General features: G+C 49.8%; 2 protein-coding genes across 4 annotated transcripts in view; one reads left to right on the top strand and one right to left on the bottom strand.

Moving 5' to 3' along the window:
* Positions 1–1,579: 1,579 nt before the first annotated feature.
* tcaim (T cell activation inhibitor, mitochondrial) lies at positions 1,580–10,129 on the top strand. Of its 2 annotated transcripts, XM_084445115.1 has the most exons (12): positions 1,580–1,711; positions 2,200–2,298; positions 3,284–3,416; positions 3,680–3,842; positions 4,065–4,230; positions 4,497–4,592; positions 5,497–5,619; positions 6,107–6,204; positions 6,395–6,486; positions 6,638–6,870; positions 7,132–7,263; positions 8,292–10,129. In XM_084445115.1, exons 2-12 carry the CDS (start codon positions 2,264–2,266, stop codon positions 8,515–8,517), a joined length of 1,497 nt encoding a protein of 498 aa, XP_084301241.1. In that variant the 5' UTR covers positions 1,580–1,711; positions 2,200–2,263; the 3' UTR covers positions 8,518–10,129. The 2 variants fall into 2 exon arrangements, with proteins under 2 accessions (XP_084301241.1, XP_084301242.1); XM_084445116.1 differs by lacking the exons at positions 1,580–1,711; positions 2,200–2,298 and adding an exon at positions 2,998–3,071.
* A 1,422-nt stretch (positions 10,130–11,551) lies between these two features.
* cnot10 (CCR4-NOT transcription complex, subunit 10) overlaps positions 11,552–21,818 on the bottom strand; it is a 10,754-nt gene continuing 487 nt past the window's right edge. The window contains exons 2-19 of one of the 2 annotated variants that reach the window (XM_084444130.1): positions 21,466–21,557; positions 21,044–21,205; positions 20,755–20,905; positions 20,146–20,285; positions 19,297–19,383; positions 19,106–19,189; positions 18,489–18,606; positions 17,998–18,147; positions 17,157–17,359; positions 16,636–16,757; positions 15,834–16,016; positions 15,502–15,582; positions 15,283–15,396; positions 14,935–15,065; positions 12,845–12,880; positions 12,571–12,698; positions 12,355–12,430; positions 11,552–12,070 (exon numbers count right to left, since the gene is read on the bottom strand). In XM_084444130.1, coding sequence (XP_084300256.1) covers positions 11,901–12,070; positions 12,355–12,430; positions 12,571–12,698; positions 12,845–12,880; positions 14,935–15,065; positions 15,283–15,396; positions 15,502–15,582; positions 15,834–16,016; positions 16,636–16,757; positions 17,157–17,359; positions 17,998–18,147; positions 18,489–18,606; positions 19,106–19,189; positions 19,297–19,383; positions 20,146–20,285; positions 20,755–20,905; positions 21,044–21,205; positions 21,466–21,557 — 2,228 coding nt within the window. In that variant the 3' untranslated portion in view covers positions 11,552–11,900. The remainder of the gene's footprint in view (positions 12,071–12,354; positions 12,431–12,570; positions 12,699–12,844; positions 12,881–14,934; positions 15,066–15,282; positions 15,397–15,501; positions 15,583–15,833; positions 16,017–16,635; positions 16,758–17,156; positions 17,360–17,997; positions 18,148–18,488; positions 18,607–19,105; positions 19,190–19,296; positions 19,384–20,145; positions 20,286–20,754; positions 20,906–21,043; positions 21,206–21,465; positions 21,558–21,818) is intronic. The other variant, XM_084444131.1, reaches the window with a different exon arrangement.

The following is a 21,818-nucleotide window of genomic DNA, read 5'->3' as shown; positions in this document are numbered from 1 at the left end:
GACGCTGCTGGCCCCTGTTGACTGTGTGGTGAGCAGTTACTACCAGCACCAGCAACTGTCTTCTCAAGGAACAATGCCAGGGCTCAAGGTTCACAGTTCATGACCTGAACACTTTGCTTTCCTCTGTGTTGATAGATGAACCCTTGGATATGCACTGACAGGATATTTATGTTAATTTTAAAGTTTGTGTCTGAGGATAGGCATATGTTATGCCATGTAGATGTTTAGGAAGACTTTTCACCATATGCATCCACATAACTACTAGTTTACTTTGAGTTCACGCCAACAAGTAAACGAATGCAGATTGTTTCAGCCTATATACAGTGCATGTATGATGCATGATACATGTATACCTGTACACATACAAGAGAATATGAGACTGACTCACCATATTTGAGGCAAAGTGTGGGTCCACAGAAAAACGATCCTGTCTCTGTGCATTCGCCATTTTTCCAGACCCGTCTTGGAGTCAGAAGTGTTGTGCAACAGTTCATGTTTTCTTTCCTAATGAATCCCAGATACATACAGATGTGTCTCATGGTGAGAAGGCCTGGGTCATTTTACATTGAATGCACAAAGAAAAGCTTAGTCCCATTTTACTCCTTGTAGAGAGGGTAGTTATTATAAAATATGGAATACAACCAATGATATTTAGCTTCCAGTCATTATCAATAGCCTACATATTAGACAGTCAACAACTAGTTGACTGACAGCTGACTGTCAAGTTGAGTGTCCTAACAAAGACAATGATGGTACACTTCTACACCTCCATCATCAAGTCCATCCTCACCTCCTCCATCACCACCTGCTACTCCGCCTCAGCCAAAGACAAGGCCAGACTGCAGTGTATCATCCACTAAGCTGGGAGGCTGATTGGCTGCAACTTGCCATTCCTCTTGGACCTGCACACCCCCAGAAGAAAGATTGTACCCAACCCCTCCCACCGCAGTCATGATCTCTTTGAACCACTTCCCTCCAGCAGGACGCTGCGGTCCATCAGGACCACAACCTCTCACCACAAAATCAGTTTCTTCCCGACTGCTACCAGCCTCATCAACAAGGCCCATGCCCCTCTCTGACATCCCCCTCTGACTTTGACTCTGCATCATTACTGGCATCTCTGGATCTCACTGCACATACATGAACACAACACACACACACTGTATATTTACACACTATATATTTACACATTGCACATATAATTAGCACATTGCACATATACTGTATATATACACATTGCACATAATTTAGTATTTGCCCTTCGCTCCCTGCTTTGCTATAATTTATTTTACACTGTCCAGTTATTGCCTGCAATGTCCTAATATTACCAGCAGATGGCAGAATAACCCCAGTAATAAAGTAGAGTGTCTATCGGTAGGTACTGTCTGCAGTGCGATTGCTTCTGTCTGATTAAATATAAAATACATACAGCAGGAATCACTGCCATAGAATGTGGACAAGGTACCTTGTTAGATAGCTGGATAACATTTTGCCACAAGCTTTTAGCTTGACTACACGTTGGTAAAATTGGATAACTATTTTGACATGCGGTCGCTAACGTTAGTCACTGTACGTTACTGTTTAGTCTGACCTTTCTTGTAGCCCCTATGTACAGTAGTCAAGACCTGTTTTGTGGAAGCTAGTGCTAACTTAGGTGGCTGGCTTGCTCAACTAATCGGTGACACATGGACTAGGAGGTTATGAAAACTAGGTAGGTCCAAATCAAATTGCGCCCTAGCTAGCTTTGTTCACTTTCATGGGTGATCTGGACGTTTGGATTGGTTTTGCTCATTTCATCTGCTATTGTAGATGGTGCTATAACTATATGACCTAGATATGACCTACCAGCCAGCTAACCAGGACAGCAGCAGAAGCGATCAGTATGTTATATGAGCCGTTTAGATAGTTGCAGGAACGTTGCTGTACATTTTCTACTTTCTAGTTTGTCCCACAGACTTAACGCAGACAATAGTAGGCTATAGTCTACTTATTGAATCCCTGCCTAGACTGTACAACTGTCTTGTCTATTACAAGACACTCATGTGCCAACTCCCCAAAGTGGATTGAACATATTTGAGATTGTGACTTTTTAATATATCTTTTATTTATTCAGGGAAGGCCTTTTTTCAAAGAGTATCCTGTAAATACACACATGCAACCCACAGACAAGAATGGACACCTACACCTGTTCCTTTCCAGGGGAGCAGCCTGTGCACCAGTTGTCAGCTGTCTGATGTTCCCCAGCTAGCAGGCTACACCAGCCATGTCTGTCAGCTCTCTCCTGCGCTGTGCCGTGAGGTAAGTTAAGACACCGACGGAGCTACCTGAGGTACTTGTTCCAGATGGGAGTGTTGTGGTGTTAGGTGTATTCATATTAATGAATAGGCCTAATATGCAGCAATATGCCTATGCTGCAAACACCATGTTGTAGTATGTCTGAAAATCAGTCTTGTAAGCCCATACGGTACGTTCTGGGCACCCATGGATGCATGACGACTAGTCTGTTATTTCCAGCAGCTCTGAGGTTGGGAGGGACCTCTAGGGGGAGGCAGGGAGGACAGGGTCAGTCTGAGTTGATGTGGCCGAGCAGGATGCATGTTGCGAATGTATGTCATCAAATGAACTACCCCCTAACGGGTTGTGAAAGTCATTTTATAAACTACTCAACATGATATTGTCAGTGTCAGAGATGGGACTGTGCCCAACAGGCCCATTGTGGCAGACGTGTTACCGACTGGCCTCAGGCCATTTGGCACATCCACAGTGGCAGCTCAGAGACTGAGTTTGCACACCGTCGGCTATCTCAGTGAGCTAATGGGGGATATAATCTGGTGAAAAGAAACCAAGATAATCAATCAGACACCAGGACATTAGGGAAAAAGTAGCAGCTCAGAGCTGAATGTGTCTCCTCCCATAGAGGCATGGCCACACCTGAGTCAAACTACACGCTTCATTAGATTAAATCAGCAACACGGGGCGTTCTTCTACGGCCTTATATGGGAGTGTGGGCGTACCCAAACCCTCAAGCAGACTGAACTCCGACAGATGGAGGTTACCATGGCAGCCAGCAGGTAGTGCCGCATTCTAGCTTAAACTTCCTAGTTTAGGCATCCTAAACTAAACTATGCTCACCTTATCCTCAAGCACCGTGTAGCCCCTGGTAGGGGCAGATGCTTTTCTGCATGTTTGCATTTTCATTTTTCTGTGCTTTCTTATCAGTGTTGTGCTGAAGATAAAACTAGGCCTAATTCCTGTGTCTTGTCTGGTCGTTTGTGTTTTCCAGAGTGAGGAACGGACGAGTGGGCTCTCACCTTATCCAGCTGAGGGCTCTCTCTGGGGCGGACGCCACCAACGCTCTCCGGCCGTTCTACTTCGCCGTACACCCCGACTTCTTCGGACAGCACCCCAGGGAAAGGGTGAGGGTCTCCCAGAGGGACAAACAGGACACGCCTCAGTGTATCATGGAACCTCTTAACCTGCTTTATATTGTGGTTGAATTGTAGGAGTCCTGTGTTCCTATTGGTTGTTCACTTGCTTGGGAGACTTGGATGTTTGGTTCCTGTCATTCTCTCACCACCTTCTCAAAGCTCAGAACTTCTCCCCCAAATCTGACATGACAAAGAATCAAAGACACAAGTTCTGAAGAACACTGTTAATCCATTGTGTTTCTCTCCTGCAGGAGGTGAATGAGAATTCTCTCAAGAGGCTGAATGGGTACTTGGAGAGTCTTCAGAAGCCTGGGATGCGATCGGTACAGCCCACCAAGCTGACATTCTACGTGAGGGAAGCCAAGGGAAGCCATGATGCTCCGACTGACTCCAGTCAGTCTCTCCCTCCTACTGGTACCATGTTTACTGCATAACATCATGCTCAGTGATACTCTTAGATTGGCACTGGCTTCAATTGAGTTGAGGCTCTATGACTTACAGGTTCTTAGTAAAACCGTGTTGTCTAATGTCTGGAGGATACAGAATCATTCCCATGACACGAAGACTCATTTGTACATAAGCTGTTCTCATAGTCTTCATCGAATACAACTCTGCTGGCCTGCCTACATTTCCCAGGGTTCCGTCTGGTGAGTTTCACGCTGCAGGCCAGGGACATGCTGAGCACAGTGATGGACGTGCTGCAGTGCTGCAGTCTGTCTGTGGAACACATGAAGGGGTTGAAGGCCGGCACGGAGGCCGCAAGGCAGACTCCTCCCACCCAGGCAGGAAGTCCCTTATACAGGTACGCGCCCGGCCTGGGCGGGGCAGGGACGACGCTGGTCAGAATGAAATTAAATGCGTTTAAATTAAATTTGTGTCTATGTATTCCCTCCATTTTGATTCAGTGTTTATACCCTGTACCTGGCCAAAATACATCACTGCATATTAGATTAGCATAAATTGTATTGTCCCTGAAAGGATCATGTCCCTGAATGGGTTCGATATACATTAACAAGTTATACATATAGGATATGTACACTCACTGGCCTCTGTTGCTCCTCCCTGCAGGCCCATCAAATGGGACAAAACGTACTACTCCTTCACCGGGTTCAGAGACCCGGAGCAGGAACTGGAGCAGGCCAAGAGGGTGGAGCCCACACTCAGGTAGGTACAGCATCGCCTCGACTACACTCCGGTAGCTACGGCACAGCACCACATCTCCTTGACTACAGCGTCACCTCTCAACACCACGGCTAGTTGACTACACCATCGCCTGTCATCACCTGGACCTCGGGTCGACCCGGTGGTCTCAGGTTCCCTCCTACCTGCTCATGTCTGTATCTCCGCTGACGTGTTGCAGCCAGACTAGGTGTAAACTATCTCCGCTGACGTGTGTCTTAGTCCAGGACTAGGTATAATCTATCTGCACTGTTTTACTCTGGGACTCCCAATCTCCACTGACATGTGTCTTAGTCCGAGACTAGGTTTAATCTACCTACACTGACATGTGTCTTAGTCCGGGACTAGGTATAATCTACCTACACTGACATGTGTCTTAGTCCGGGACTAGGTATAATCTACCTACACTGACATGTGTCTTAGTCCAGGACTAGGTATAATCTACCTACACTGACATGTGTCTTAGTCTGAGACTAGGTTTAATCTACCTACACTGACATGTGTCTTAGTCCGGGACTAGGTATAATCTACCTACACTGACATGTGTCTTAGTCCGGGACTAGGTATAATCTATGTACCCTGACGTGTGTCGTAGTCCGGGACTAGGTATAATCTATGTACCCTGACATGTGTCGTAGTCCGGGACTAGGTATAATCTATGTACCCTGACATGTGTCTTAGTCCGGGACTAGGTATAATCTATGTACCCTGACATGTGTCTTAGTCCGGGACTAGGTATAATCTACCTACACTGACATGTGTCTTAGTCCGGGACTAGGTATAATCTACCTACACTGACATGTGTCTTAGTCCGGGACTAGGTATAATCTATGTACCCTGACGTGTGTCGTAGTCCGGGACTAGGTATAATCTGTCTCCTGTGCTCCAGCTTGTGGCTCAGGAACAACGAGGCGAAGGCCACCAAGAAGCAGAAGGCCAGCCTCCCCCGCAGGGAGGAGCTACAGAGGCTGAAGAAGGAGCTGTGTCGCAAGTTTGCCCTGGAAGATATCAGGTAGACTGATAAACTAAAGATTGAGGTTAGACAAGAATGCTCGCACACACACACACACACACACAAACGCACGCACACACACTATAAACATTCATTGACAGTCACTGTCTATGTTTTGGTCTGGGACCTTTTTCCAGAGTGCATATATTACCAGTTACTGTTGCTCTCTGTCACACTGACTCGTAGGAAATGTGTAATGTGTAACCAAATGTTACAGTACACCAGCCACAGTTTCTGTGAGACTTTGATGATCTATTAATACTGCCTAGTCATCCCTGGCCTGCTCCTTGCCTCCCTTCAACTGAAACTGTTGATCTGAACTGAATTGATTTGATCAGATTTTAATTTTAAGTGATCTGAAGTGAACTGAATGCAATTGATCTGAAGTGAACTGATCTGAACTGAATTGTATTGATCTTACTCTGAAGTGAATTGAATTGATCTGATCAGAAATGAACATGGGTGTGATTCCCCCTCCCTCCCGCAGGTGGCAGCGTAGCTGGGGAGTCTCTCACAGGTGCTGTCAGCTCCAGAGTCTGAGTCGTATGACTCAACAATACCCAGAGGCTGTGCTCAACCTGCGAGGTAACACGCACATATACTCACACACAAGCATACACACACACACACACACACACACACACAGACAGACACACAGAAGGAAGCTTCATAAACGATCCCCACAGAGTAAGAGTGCACCCAGTATCGTGCGGTTCCCATCTCAGTGCTGCAGCGATGAAACAGGAACTGACACGTCCAACTCTTTCCCCCGTAGGACACACGCTACTATTTACTGACCAATCAGGGATGAACGCCTCAGGCCATGTGATGCTGGGAACCATGGATGTCCATCACCAGTGGGCCAAGGTGTGTGTGTGTGTGTGCATGTGTGGTTTTGTGTTTTGAGTGACTGATTAAGTGTGTGAGAACATGAGTTTTTAATGTGCGGGCGGGCGATTGATCGTTTAAATGTGTGTGGTTCTGTGTGTGGTTCTGTGTGTGCGGTCCCCCCCCCCAGGTGTGCGAGCGTCTCCCCAGCTACCGCTCGCTGCTGCAGGAGAGCCGCCGGCTGAGGGAGCGGATCAGCCTGCTGCTGGGGGGGGTGCAGGTGGTCCAGGTGGAGAGGCTGGGGCCCGTGCTGCCCCTGGAGGACGACTACGCCGCCCTCAACGCCTTCCACAAGAGGCTGCTGCCCCGCAGGCTGGCCCTTCACCCCCGCAGTCTGCAGGGCCTGGCCATGACCCTGGACAGGTGAGCCCCCCGCCCCCCCCGCACTGGGCCGCTCGCCATCCAGAGGACCACCTCCTAGTAACGACACGGAGGATGATAATGGTCTCGGTCAGCGCTCGCAGGACTCGGCCGTGAGCAGAGCTCTCTGACTGAATCTCTGTAGCACACTTTACCGCTCTCTCTCTCTCTCTGTGTGTGTGTGTGTACTGTATATGCTGTGTCCGTGTGTGTGTGTGTGTGTGTGTGTGTGTGTGTGTGTGTGTGTGTGTGTGTGTGTCCCAGTGACCGCTTCAGTCCCAGTCTGCATGAGCTGGGTCACTTCATCATCCCCCCGGCGTGTGACCTGGTCCAGCTGCAGGCCTACCTCCAGACCCAGGCCAGCGAGGCCCGCCGGCGAATCACGCGCAAGAACCAGTGAGTCTCTCTCACACACATACACACACACACACACACACCCTGCTGCCCTCTGTGTGTGTTAGGGCTGGGAGTCCGAACTTCGGGATTCGAATATAATTCGAATATTGACAGAAATACTGGTATTCGAACGAATATTAGGCAGCCCTTAATATTCGAACCTGTTATAGGCATAATTTTTTGTAAATGTGTTGGCTAGCAAACGTTGCTTTTGATTCAGATTCAGAGGGTTTTTCACGCCTGGTGAAGTTGCAATCGCGAGCTCATTAGCAAGGCTATTGGACACCTGGGCTCCTGTAGGAGGTGACGTTAGTTAGCACGGCGCGTTCCAGGCAACCCGTAACTCGTGTTTTTCCGACCTCCTACACGTGAAAATGCTCTGGAATGGCAGTCAAACCCGTAACTTCTGGTGCATTCGTTTATAACTGGGAGGTGGCAAATTGCGACTTGCTACTAGGAATGATTAAATAAAACACCGCATGAACTCGCACTTCCTCGTCGCAAATTCGGATATGTTTCTCAGCCCCCAGTTGCCGGCTGACGTCAATATCATATCATATCATCATCATATCATTCGCTATAGCTCGAATGCACACAGGTCGGAGGTAGGTATTTTGCCACTTGCGACTTGCCAACCCCGACCACAAACGAATGCACCATTCCCACCCGTGAACTCGTACCATGGATGTATTAATAGAAAACATCATTGCTTATCGATATTGCCTATGATACAATGCCCACTAGTGGACAGAATGTGCACAACTTTATTTTAATACCTAGGTAGGTCTTTCTGTAAGAATTTAATGGTAAAAATATTATTAATAATAATTCGAATATATTCGAATATTATTATTAATAAATAAACGAACTTCGAATATGATTTTGGAGCAAAAGTCCCAGCCCTAGTGTGTGTCTGTGTTGCATGCTTCGTAAGCTCTTAACTTGTGTGCGTGTGTGTGCACGTGCGTGCGTGCGTGTGTGCGTGTGTGTGTGTGCATGCGTGTGTGTGTGTGTGTGTGTGTGTCCAGACTGCAGGCGGAGGAGGAGCAGACGGTGCGAGGCTGTGTGGAGAGCCTGGCCCTGGCCAGCCTGTCTAAGGAGCCCAGCGTGAGCTCCGGTCAGATGATCCTGTGCTGCGGACGCCTGCTGGAGCAGAGACCCTCCCTGCTGCTGGACCTGCGGCTACGCGTGTCCCACTTCTACTCCGTCATGCAGGACGGAGACCTCTGCATACCCTGGGACTGGAGGGGCTGAACCACACACACACACACACACACCGACTCAACAAAGGGGACACTGGAAGGGCTGAGCCAAGGAGCACTACAGACACAGTGACTGAAGTACAGACACAGTCTACCACAACTACAGACACAGTGACTGAAGTATAGACACCGAGTCTACCACAACTACAGACACAGTGACTGAAGTATAGACACCGAGTCTACCACAACTACAGACACCGAGTCTACCACAACTACAGACACCGAGTCTACCACAACTACAGACACAGTGACTCGCCTGACTTTCTGTGGGTTGTTGGACCCTATAACCTCCTGGGTTGAACCCAGGGATGAACCATAGTACAAACCAAGCACTTTATCCTTGTCCTGGAGAGGAGGATGGACTAACGCATAGACAGACAGACAGATAGACAGATAGACAGATAGATAGATAGATAGATAGATAGATAGATAAAGAAAGAAAAGGGTAATTGACAGAGGGATGGATGAGTGAATGGGTGGACGGACCGACAGACACACAGATGGACAAATAGACGGAGAGATGTAGATAGATAAAGACAGGTCAACGGACAGGTGGACAGACAGCAGTTACGGGATCAAAGGGTCCTAGCTTCAATATTAGCCAGGGAGTAACCAGGAAGAATTCACTATTTCAAGCCAGTCAGTTTTCAGGAGAATTCTATTTTTGTTATTGTGTGTACTATAATGGAGAAGAATATGAGGGTGGTTATGAAGTGTGCTGATTTTCAGCAGTCACCTTACTAACTCAAGCTAAACGTGTTTTGAATGGATTTTATCAACATTTTTGGAGAAATTGTATTTTTCTGAGACAATCCCGGGGGGTTGACGTTTGCGTTCACGTGTTACCCCCTTACTTGAAATTGTGTAGACAAACTTGAGATAGGTGAATTTGATATGAATTTTACTGTCAGAGATGAAGCTGTGAGAAAGATGACTTGGGCTGAATCCCATTTCTTATTTTTACCCCTACACCTTGCCCATATCCCTTGCCCCTCAGAACAGAGTGTCAAGGGCTAGTGGGTTGAAATCTTCCCCTATGAAATGGGACATCCCTTCAAGACCGATACGTCATCAGAAGGTCTATAATTGACCTTTCGGAAATGTGTGGCCCTTGGTTTGAAGTGTGGGTCTGAAAAATCTGTTTAGAGGGCTATGCAGCCCTCGCCCTTACCCCTACACTTGACACCCTCGAGGACTTGGACGACCCTGCCCCTAAACATGAGCACGCAAAATGAAGTGTAAGGGGCACGGTGTAGGGCAAAGGGGTGAATGGTCAGGGGCTCGCCATACAAAGCTGCAGACATTAATCAGTGTTTTATGCTGTGTTTCACTGCTCCATTAGGTGGCACTATTTCAATGGGACTAAGTGTCTGGTCTGTGAATATGCTATTTGTTGAGCATGTCGATCATGTCTATTGCAAGTTGTACAACTGTTGGTGGGACAGAATCACCATCAGTGGCTGTATCCATAGAAACGCAATGGCCGAAACAGACTTTTGATGGTGTGATGTACCACCTGTTTTTTTGCTTTACTGTATTTGGGGTCGGTTGCCAGTCTTATCAGTTGGAACACTTTGTTACTAAGGAAACGGTTATGTACAACAACTATACATACTGTGTACGTTTCAAGTTCTAGTTCAACTTTGCCATGTGTATTAAAAATGCAATGAAATACTTGTCTCTCTCTGCCTTAACAAAAGGGACACGTGACAACATGGAACATGACTGGCTGTGGAAATAAACTGTTACTGAGACGGTGGGGTGTGATTTAGTAGCATTTTGAGATGGAAGGAGCGAGAGCAGAGCATGAGTGTCCTTAATATTTTGGGCTTTTCTTTTGCGAGTGTTAATGTTGTCAAGTTGTGGCAGTTCTGTGCCAACGATTTTTGCTGCTATCTTCACATTTCCTGTGGCTCAGGAGGTAGAGCGGGTCGCCGGTTCGAGTCCCTGCTCCTCTTGTTCACATGTTGACGTGTCCTTGAGCAAGACACCGAACCCCAAATTGCTCCCAATGAGCAGGCTAGCACCTTGCATGGCAGTTGTCGTCATTGGTGTGTGAAATTAACCATTTACCGTCCTTAGCAGTCTGTAGTCAGCAGTCAGGTTGCCAAACCACACTGTGATACAGCCCGTCAGAACACTCGCAGTGGTACATCGATAAAAGTTGAGCTTTGGTACTCATACTAAAACTCAAGACACCTCAGCAAGTAGTCTCTGCTGTACTTTAAGGATGCAGTTGGTGTTGAGAGGCCATGTGAGGGTGTGTGAGATGTGTATACCAAGAAGCGCCATAATAAAACTGATGAAATCAGAGAAACTGATTGTGCGGTTGGATTTGATGCTTTAAAGCCTATATCTAGATTTCTGGCTATGATTATTTCAAAATCCCTCGAGATCTACAGAAGTGCACCAGGGGAAGAGCTCTTGATCTGAGATGGACCGGTAATGTCTGGCTCTGGGTCCTGCTAGGGTTTGAGTATAGTCTCTGTGTTATATGCCCGTGGGTTATTACGGACAGCTCAACTGCCGGGACCTCATTATTGCTAATATTCTGAATCTTCCTAGGAAGTCTGACTTCCCATGCATGAAAAACCACCAACCTTTGCACATAGGTCCAGTCCTATGCCAAAAGTCCTCAGCTGGCATTGTGGGACAATAGTCCTGATGGAGGCGCTACAGCAACTGCCTAAAGTGAACGTAGGCCCAAGTGAGCAGAAACATCCATATGCTTTGAGCTGGCAGGAATTATGAAGTCCATCACTTCACACTTGTACGTCATACAACCCTAGTTCTAATCAGTACTGGAGATTTGGTTTCCATACATACATTGATGTAGCTGGTGTGGAAAGGCTTTGCTAAATAGGGCTGTGCGACATTTCCTCCAACATCTACAGAAAAGATTCAGACAGCAGGGTTGTGCAAATAGAATTTATTTTTCTACTATTTAATTTCGTCCCGAAGCAGAGTCACCATATAGCCTATATAATTACAGATGTCACAAATCAGAGCAGACAATGAATGGGACTCACTGCTGCTCCGCAGACAGAGACAGACAGACAGAGACAGACAGAGACAGACAGACAGAAAGAGAGACAGACAGACAGACAGACAGACAGACAGTGTCCACACTTGGGAGCTCCTCGCTCCTCCCCTCCCCTGGGTGCCTCTGAGGCTCTCCCCAGGAGGGGGGAGACTGAATACTGGGGGGTCTGGGGGTAGTCATGCTGGGGGGGGGGGGGGGCAGCTCCATAAATAAATCGCCTTGTAGGAAGGGTCCACAGGTGTGTGTGTGTGTGTGTACTGGGGTGACGTGCATGGGGCCGGGACAGGGGTCTAAGGGGTGTGTGTGTGTGTGTGGGGGGGGGGGGGGGGGTCTCATTTGCGCTGGACCTGTGTGAAGGAGGAGGGCATCTGGATGGGCTGGAGGGGGGCAGAGGGCTGGAGGGGCGGGGCCGGCTTCCTCCGCGTGTCCGGGGAGGGCGTGGCGAGCGACGGGGGGAGGAGCTGGTTGCGTTTGATGATCTGTAGAGCCAGCTGCGTGTTCCCTGGAGAGAGAGAGAGAGAGAGAGAGAGAAAGAGAAAGAGAAAGAGAGAAAAAGAGAGAGAGAGAGAGATTAGAAGCCGCTTTACAAACCCGGGTCAATGACTGTTATGCAAATACTGTGAGTACAGTCTTGTTCAGGTGACCTAGTATAATCAAACCAGAAGGTAGATTGCACACACTTTGAGAGAAAGAGTGACCGAGAGAGAGAAACATGAGTGTGTGTGTGTGTGTGTGTGTGTGTGTGTGTGTGTGTGTGTGTGTGTGTGTGCATGTGAGAGGACTCACCATTCTGCAGCTCGAGGTAGACCCCCAGCAAAATAGCCTCAGGAGGGATTTCTTTAGTGTTGACCATGGAGGCTGCCTGGAGGAGGAAGGGGCACAACGCGTCACGTGGGTGCGTACACGTAAGTCTGTGTTTGTGTGTGTGTGTGGGTGTGCTCAAAGTGCGGGACTGACGACAGGCGGCGTGTCTTAGGCAGCCCCTTGCGGGTGTGTGTGTACCTGATGCAGGCACTTGCGGGCCTTCTCGTACTCGCTGCGGAGGCAGTAGGCGCTGCCCAGGTTGAAGAGCATCATGGCGCGGGCAGAGCTGACCGTACTGGGGTAGCACAGCGGCGTCTGCTTCCCTGCTGCTCAGAGAGGACACACACACACACACACGGTCAGCCGGCTGTCCACTCTTCACGCGACCGCAGACAGGCAGGGGGACTACGGGTGCATGGAGAAACTGTGTGTGTGTGTGTGTGTGTGTGTGTGTGTGTGATCGTACACTCACAGGACTCGACGGGCTCCAGATCACCTTTGTCTGACCCTGTGGATGGAATCACACCATCAACACCATCAGCACCATCACCCCCATCAGCACCATCACCCCCATCAGCACCATCACCCCCATCACCACCACCCCCATCACCACCCCCACCATCACCACCACCCCCACCATCACCACCACCCCCATCACCACCACCCCCATCACCACCACCCCCACCATCACCACCACCCCCATCACCACCACCCCCATCACCACCCCCATCACCACCCCCACCATCACCACCCCCACCATCACCACCACCATCACCAACCCCATCATTAACACCCCCACCATCAGCACCACCCCCACCATCACCACCCCCACCATCAGCACCATCACCCCCATCACCACCCCCACCATCACCACCATCACCACCATCACCAACCACATCATAATCACCACCATCACCACCACCACCATCACCCCCACCATCACCCCCACCATCACCACCACCACCCCCACCATCACCACCACCACCCCCACCATCACCCCCACCATCACCATCCCCACCATCATCACCCCCACCATCACCACCACCATCACCACCCCCACCATCACCACCCCCACCATCACCACCCCCACCATCACCACCACCACCCCCACCCCCACCATCACCACCCCCACCATCACCACCCCCACCATCACCATCCCCACCATCATCACCACCACCATCACCACCCCCACCATCACCACCCCCACCATCACCACCCCCACCATCACCACCCCCACCATCACCACCACCACCCCCACCCCCACCATCACCACCACCACCATCACCCCCACCATCACCCCCACCATCACCACCACCACCCCCACCATCATCACCACCACCATCACCACCACCACCCCCACCCCCACCATCACCACCCCCACCATCACCACCCCCACCATCACCACCCCCACCATCACCACCACCATCACCACCCCCACCATCACCACCCCCACCATCACCACCCCCACCATCACCACCACCACCCCCACCCCCACCATCACCACCCCCACCATCACCACCCCCACCATCACCATCCCCACCATCATCACCACCACCATCACCACCCCCACCATCACCACCCCCACCATCACCACCACCACCCCCACCCCCACCATCACCACCACCACCATCACCCCCACCATCACCCCCACCATCACCACCACCACCCCCACCATCATCACCACCACCATCACCACCACCACCCCCACCCCCACCATCACCACCCCCACCATCACCACCCCCACCATCACCATCCCCACCATCATCACCCCCACCATCACCACCCCCACCATCACCACCCCCACCATCACCACCCCCACCATCACCACCACCACCACCCCCACCCCCACCCCCACCATCACCACCCCCACCATCACCACCCCCACCACCCCCACCATCACCACCACCACCACCCCCACCATCACCACCCCCACCATCATCACCCCCACCATCACCACCACCACCACCCCCACCCCCACCCCCACCATCACCACCCCCACCATCACCACCCCCACCACCCCCACCATCACCACCACCATCACCCCCACCATCACCACCACCACCACCCCCACCCCCACCATCATCACCCCCACCATCACCACCCCCACCATCACCACCCCCACCATCACCACCACCACCCCCACCATCACCACCACCACCCCCACCATCACCCCCACCATCACCACCACCATCACCACCACCACCCCCACCATCACCACCCCCACCATCACCACCACCATCACCACCACCACCACCCCCACCATCACCACCCCCACCATCATCACCCCCACCACCACCACCCCCACCATCACCCCCACCATCACCACCCCCACCATCACCACCCCCACCATCACCACCACCCCCACCACCCCCACCACCCCCACCATCACCACCACCATCACCACCCCCACCATCACCACCACCATCACCAACCCCATCATAATCAGCACCATCACCACCACCACCACTATCATCCTCATAACCACCACCACCATCATCATCATCCTCCTCATCATCATCAGGGCTAGTCCAGGTAGTAGACGTTGAGGGAGGGTGGGCTGACCTTGGTCCTGCTCGCTGGGCGACACCCCCAGGGACACGTCGGTGACGTTCTCGGGGTTGAGGTGGCCGATGGCTTCGGAGATCCTGTCCAACGAGATGAGCGCCTCCGCCGCGTACAGGTGACCTAGGAACCTGGGGGCGGAGTTTGAGGGATGACGACTCCTTTAGCGCACCAACGCGGAGCGACTCGTGATGTTGTTTCAGCAGGAGGAGAGAGGGAGTGAGAGAAGGAGGAAGGAAGGAAGACGGTGGTGGGGGTAAAGAGAGAGAGAGAGTGAGAGAGGGGGGGGGGGGAGAGAGGGGGGGGGGGGAGAGAGAGAGAGAGAGAGAGAGATCGATCGATCCTTACTTGAGGGAGCCAGACAGCTTGGTCTGATGTAGCAGCTTCTCCGCGTGGTTGAGGGCCATGAGGTTGTCGCCCAAGGCCAACGCCACGTAGGCACTGCACGCCAGGATGGAGCACCTGCACACGGAACGGTAACGTAACATACTGTAACTTGACTGAACGCGGTAGACGTAGCGGAACACATGCGTGATGTCATGTGACGTGACGCTGCTCGACCCGTACCTGAGGTTCTCTACCTCCTGTTTCCTCAGAGGGGAGGACGGGGCTGCGGACAGGAACTTGTCCCCATCCTGACCCTTCCCACTGGATCACACACACACACACACACACACACACACACACACACACACACACACACACACACACACACACACACACACACACACACACACACACACACACACACACACACACACACACACACACACACACACACACACACACACAGGTCAGCTCACAATGTGTCATAGTTTCCATGTTTGACTGTGTGTGTGTGTGTGTGTGTGTGTGTGTGTGTGTGTGTGTGTGTGTGCGTGTGTGCGTCCCTCCCTCACCTGCAGGCGTCGCTGTTCTCGCTGCCGCTCTCCGTGCTGACGGACAGGCTGGAGCTCTTGGAGCCGTTGTCCGGCTTGCCGTCCTGCTGGGGCTGGCTCTCCGGGAGGAGCAGCAGGCCGTTCCTCAGACAGATGGCTGCGAACTCCATGCTGGCCACGGGGATGGCGGCCGACTGGCCCTCGCTACGCACACACACACACACACACACGTATGGTTATACTAGGCCCCCAGGATTCAAAATCTAAAGGGAAGCCCTATAGGACCGTGCCATCTTTGAAAAAAAACGTGTTTTCCAAAGGATATATTTGACAAAAGTAGATTAATAGGCAAGCAGCTTTTCATTGCTAACTCAGAGAGGGGAGAGCCATGAACGCGCGTTTGCATTTCACATGAACGCAATCTGTTCGTGGACTACAAGAATGCGTCATTGATACCTTTGACTGCGCATGTCAAAGGTATAAATGACATCTTTTTTTTCTTTCAAAGATGGCGCGGTCTTATAGGGCTTCACTTTTTCGAGCAGTCAGTGAATAGAGTGACCCTATCCAGTTCTATTAATACATCCATGGGTTATACACAGACACGCGCGCTCACATACACACGGAAATATAGTCATGTATAATATAGTCAAAACAGCATACGGGCATTGGCAGACACAAACCACTGTAGTCACAATGGTGACCTCTATGTTGCCATACAATGTCATTCAACAGTGGTCACCCTGCACCCTCTACTGGCCAGCCGTGGTAATGACAGTCTATGGACCAGAAGGACCGAGTGGGATCAGGGATACTGTCTGACCTGTAGATGGTGTTCTGGGTGGACTGGGACGCCAGAACAATCTTGCGATGGTAGCCCTGCCCAACGATGGACTGGACTATGCCCTTTTTACTCGGGAGGCCCTTGCTCTCCTGCTCCGAACTCTGAAACCAGAGAGAGTGAGAGAGAGGAGAGAGAGAGAAAAAGTACCTGTGAGTGAGTGAGTGAGTGAGTGAGTGAGTGAGTGAGTGAGTGAGTGAGTGAGTGAGTGAGTGAGTGAGTGAGTGAGTGAGTGAGTGTGAGTGAGTGAGTAAAAGAGTGCCTGTGAGTGAGTGAGTGAGTGAGTGAGTGAGTGAGTGAGTGAGTGAGTGAGTGAGTGAGTGTGAGTTGAGTGTGAGTGAGTGAGAAAAAGAGTGCCTGTAAGTGAGTGAGTGAGCGAGTGAGCGAGCGAGCGAGTATCTTTGAGTGAGAGAGCGAGTCAGCGCGTGCGCGCCTGACCGTGGACGTGGGTGTGGGCGTGGTTGGGCGCGTGGGTGTGGGCGTGGTCGGGCGCGCGGCCTCACCCCCTTGTTGGCGGCGATGCAGCACTCGGCCAGGCGGAGCCAGAGGCGGGGGTTGGAGTGGTACACCTGCACGGCCTCCACCAGACACTCGAACGCCGCCAGGGGCCGGCCGATGTGCAGCAGCTGGATCCCGCAGTTGTAGAGCAGCTCGTAGCGCTTGTTGGCCAGCAGCGCGCACATGGGGATGCCCGCAAACTTCTTAGCTGGAATCACATCGGGTACGAGAGCGGTTCATTGGTCAGTACAAAGAGCATGTTCTGGACTAAGCTCAGTAGCTACACTCCAACCCTAACCCACAACTGCGCTGTTTTTTTTGGACTGGTCTTTTTTTCCTTTTTTTCCCTTTTTTTTTTTAACGGGAGCTTTTTCGAAAATGACTGGCTGGTCATGTGTTATCCCTTACATGTTTATACCCGGTAGAATATGAATATCTACATCATGTACTTGTGAATATACAACTTCCTTCCTATCTAACCCAACTGCAAAACCTCACCTACTGCCCCAGCATCCCTTCCCATCATGTATATACTTTGTATCTTGATGATGCATCGTTTCCCTTCATACTTTTTTAACCTCTCTATATTGCTTAGTGTGTGCACAATCTAAGAGCTAACAGGAGAATATTTCACTACTCGTTGTAGCTGTATAATGTGACGGTGATAAATCGGACTTTGATGACAGATATCTAGACATGCATCCTTCTCTCTGCTCTACCACACAGCCGTTACTAATCCTGTCGCAACACATCAGGAATTCCTCGAAGGGAGGGAGGAAAAGAAACACGGACACACACACACACAGACATGCACACACACAGCTCTCTCGCACACAGGGGACTCACACTGGCCGTTGCTGCCGTCGCCCAGCTGAGCGCAGGTGTGGTCGTTCTCCTGCAGGGCCTTCTTGAAGTAGAAGATGCCCAGGTTGTGTTTGCCCATGGCAAAGTGGATGCAGCCCAGGTTGTTCCAGAACATGCAGCGCACACACTCGCCTGCAGGGGGAGAGAGAGAAAGGAGGCAGGAGCGCATGTGTGTGAATCATCAACTCACGCGTAGTGTGGGGTGAGTTAAGAGAACCATCACTTGAATGCTCAGGTACAGACTTCAATTCAATCAAGTCTGCTAAACGGTGAAGCATCTTAATCAGACAAATGGCAGCATCTACAGTATCTGTTAGTTAAAGACGGTGCATTTCAACTTTGCCCTAAACCATTTTGTGCTTGTTACCACAGCAAAAAGAGCTACTGGGTAAATAGCGGTCACACTGAGTTTTGAATTGTGAGCAGGAAGTTGCGCGTGTATGCCTGTGTGCTTGTATGTGATGTGAAGTCACCTGTCTTGATGGCCCCGGGGTGCTCTGCGATGTTGGAGCTGTTGAGCAGCTTCACGGCTTTGCGGTAGTTCCCTCTCAGGTACTCAAAGTTGCTCTTGAGGAAGAGTGAGGGGGCAGACTAGGAAAGAAGGACACGCGTCAGAATAGACGCCGAGAATGGCCCTGTGTCAATACTCTACACACGCAGCCTTGTTTCTTCAGAGTAGACACCGAGCATGGCCCAGTTTCAATACTCCACACAAGCTGTCTTGTTTCTTCAGAGTAGACACCGAGCATGGCCCAGTTTCAATACTCCACACAAGCTGCCTTGTTTCTTAGACACCGAGCATGGCCCAGTTTCAATACTCGACACAAGCTGCCATGTTTCGTCCCTTCTCTCCCTTCCTGAGGGAGTCTCTGACCTAACGTGATTGGATAGGTGAAAGTGTGACATCTAGATCAGTGAATTCTCAAAGAAAGTGAGCAAGGTATGATCTCCAGCCCATACAACATATGAGTATTTAAAGAGAGTCTGAAAGAATGGGGTGAAGCAGTTGATTAATTGATTGATTGATTGGTTGATTGATTGATTGGTTGATTGATTGATTGATTGATTGATTGATTGATTGATTACTCACATTCCCTGCTGTGTTCATCACAGACTTGATCTCCCTTTTGCAGGCCTTGGAGGACTTCATCTGGATGTAGGCTCGTACCTTGTACTGTGGACAGCAAGAACAATATCAGACACTTACCTAAACATCTAGAAAACTATTCCGTGATAGTGATCACAAAATAATATCAGAGAAGGTATTGGGTGGGAACTTACCTGGTGCATTTTAGACTTGGCAGCCTCAATCATGGCTATGAACTCAGCCTTCTGGCTAGTAACATCTTTGTTTGTGTTGTTGGTACTCTAGAATAGATAGTGGATGATATACCTCAATTAGTACAAAATAAAGTCAGGTAGATTCGAATAGAATAGACTAGACAACATTGACAAACAATTACATATACAATAAGAAAATCATTAACAAAGTGATCTGGCATGTGTAAGGTCTCAAATATCATGTCATTCATTGTGCATCTTGAACATGAGAGGCTCCCCAGACTATTTACAAAGAAGATAAAGTAAAATTGAAATGAGTGACGAACAATGACAAAACCTATGTACATACATGACCTGGCCTGGTCTGTGCTTATCTGGCCTGAGCTAGAGTGTGTGTCTGAGTAACCTGTTTTGCTGCCAGCTCTCTGATCTTATCCTGAATGAGGTCTCCTGCCTTCGCTACTGCGTCCCTGTGAATGTAGAACCTGCACTTCGCCACCAGTACTACCTGGACAGACAACCTCAGGGTGAGCACACACATACTGTACGGTACACAGCAAAACTACGCTTCCAAATGGAGAGTTAAGCCCAAACGGCTGTTCCTCAAATTGAAAGCAAACTATACATGACATGAATGACATGAGAAAATAAATACTGATATACAGCATTAGTTCAAGCCGATAACATTGTGTACGACATCGTCACCAGCATCAAATCACACTTACGGTGCACACTGACATGAATAAGCAAAGCACAATCGCATGAATCTTATTATATATGTATGAAGCACAATACAACAGAAATGAACGGGCTATTCTAACAACAGTGCCATTTCCACAGGATGCCTACCTCGCCTTTGCCGTTCTTGTTGTTTCCTTGTACGGTGAGCTTCTCCAGGACCGCCAGCAGGTGCAGGGCCTTCTCTGGCTGGAACGTTAGGAGGTACAGGTCCACCAGCAAGAAGCACACCGCCAGAGCAAACTTTTCTTCTGGGACAAATGAAACCATCAAGCCATGCCGAACTGTGGCGACACACAAGCTAAAGCTCATTATATGAAATAATCAGTAACAGTTTAGACCAGTGGTGGAGTAGAACTCAAATTCCAGAGGAATATTTAGTAATAAACACTTGTTTTTTTCCTTCCATTGAGACTGAGTATCCTGACTAAGCACTGGTGTGAAACCTTTATAATTACAGCTTAAGTTCACAATCCAAGTATACATCTTCAGTCAGCACTACGCGCCCGACCCCCCCCACCCCCTAGCATTTCAGTGTCCCCCTCCAGGATCAAAAGGAGACACGGGTGGGGTCTGCGTCCGCCGTCCGGAGCCCATCTACCTCACCCAGTAAAACCTGGCCATTTCCACCACTGTCTATAGCCGTGTGAATTCAGCATACTGCAAGTGACACTTCAGTGCCACGTTAAACAAACAGCCATGTAAGTCACTGAAACGTACCAAAAGGCTCTAGGAACTGGTACAACTTTTCGCCGATTAGGATGGCCTCGGAGTACTGTCGCATGTGGTAGTGAATGATGGCTTGATTGTAGTACAGCAGACTGTTCTCCACGTCATCCAGGCCATCTATGTCCTCCACTGAGGTGTGGACCTGGAGCAATATACCACAAGGGGGAGGATGGGTCAAATCACTTCCCAGTTATGTTTGAGTTTTCTAAAATTGATAACACAGAGTATGCCACTACCATTAACCTGGTGTACCACTGGGACACAAACTTTTGACACTCACCTGATGCTTCATGGCAATAAGTGTCTGCTTCAAGGTGCCTGTAGTGGTCTGGCCGCTCTTGTAAAACTCTGCTATTGCTTTGTTTAAGGCGATCTTGTAGTCCTCCTTATTCAGGTCTTGCAGGATTTGAAGGTGCTTCAGAGATACCTCATAGTTTCCGGCCTGTGATCATCAATCAAACATATGATAGCTCATGTTGACGGCTATGGTCACTGAGCCACTTGGCAGTTGGTATCACTAAACTATATATATATACATCCGTATCTGACAAATAAACCACTTCAACTTGAACCGCAGGGGTTTATTATAAATAGTGTGTGTGTGTGTGTGTGTGTGTGTGTGTGTGTGTGTGTGTGTGTGTGTGTGTGTGTGTGTGTGTGTGTGTGTGCTGTTGTTGTTCAGTCTGAGTGAGCGGTGGGTACCGTGAATGCCTCAAGTGCACTTGCTGCCATCTCCTTCTCTTGGTCTGACATGCCGGGGGAAGAAGTGTTGTCGTGTTTCGTCTCGTTCTGATCTGTTGGATTGACACACAACGGCATGCCAATCACCAATACAGTCGTTATCTTTCAGATTCATAGATAGATGGCTAAAATAAAAAAAAGACAGAAACATAACGGACAAGCAAGCTAACGTGACATCCTGCTGCTGGTGCTGGGTGTGTTGACTAACGTTAGCCTAGCACGGGTAGTAACGCAGTAGGAACGGCCCTCCTGGCGTTACCACTAGACTACCTAGCCAGGTTTAATCAAGCCTCCATATATATGTCGGATAATGT

The sequence above is a fragment of the Borostomias antarcticus genome (genome assembly GCF_949987555.1).
Source record: "Borostomias antarcticus genome assembly, chromosome: 10".
In the NCBI taxonomy this organism is placed as follows: domain Eukaryota; kingdom Metazoa; phylum Chordata; class Actinopteri; order Stomiiformes; family Stomiidae; genus Borostomias; species Borostomias antarcticus.
The sequence above is the reverse complement of the archived record's forward strand: the minus strand, read 5'-3'. Positions and strand labels throughout refer to the sequence as shown.

Bases quoted from the DNA above. Each gene is read 5' to 3' on its own strand.
- tcaim (XM_084445115.1), top strand. From the start codon at position 2,264: ATGTCTGTCAGCTCTCTCCTGCGCTGTGCCGTGAG. The intron at 4,231-4,496 runs GTACGCGCCCGG...TCCTCCCTGCAG, and splicing joins GCAGGAAGTCCCTTATACAG to GCCCATCAAATGGGACAAAA. The intron at 7,264-8,291 runs GTGAGTCTCTCT...GTGTGTGTCCAG, and splicing joins CGAATCACGCGCAAGAACCA to ACTGCAGGCGGAGGAGGAGC.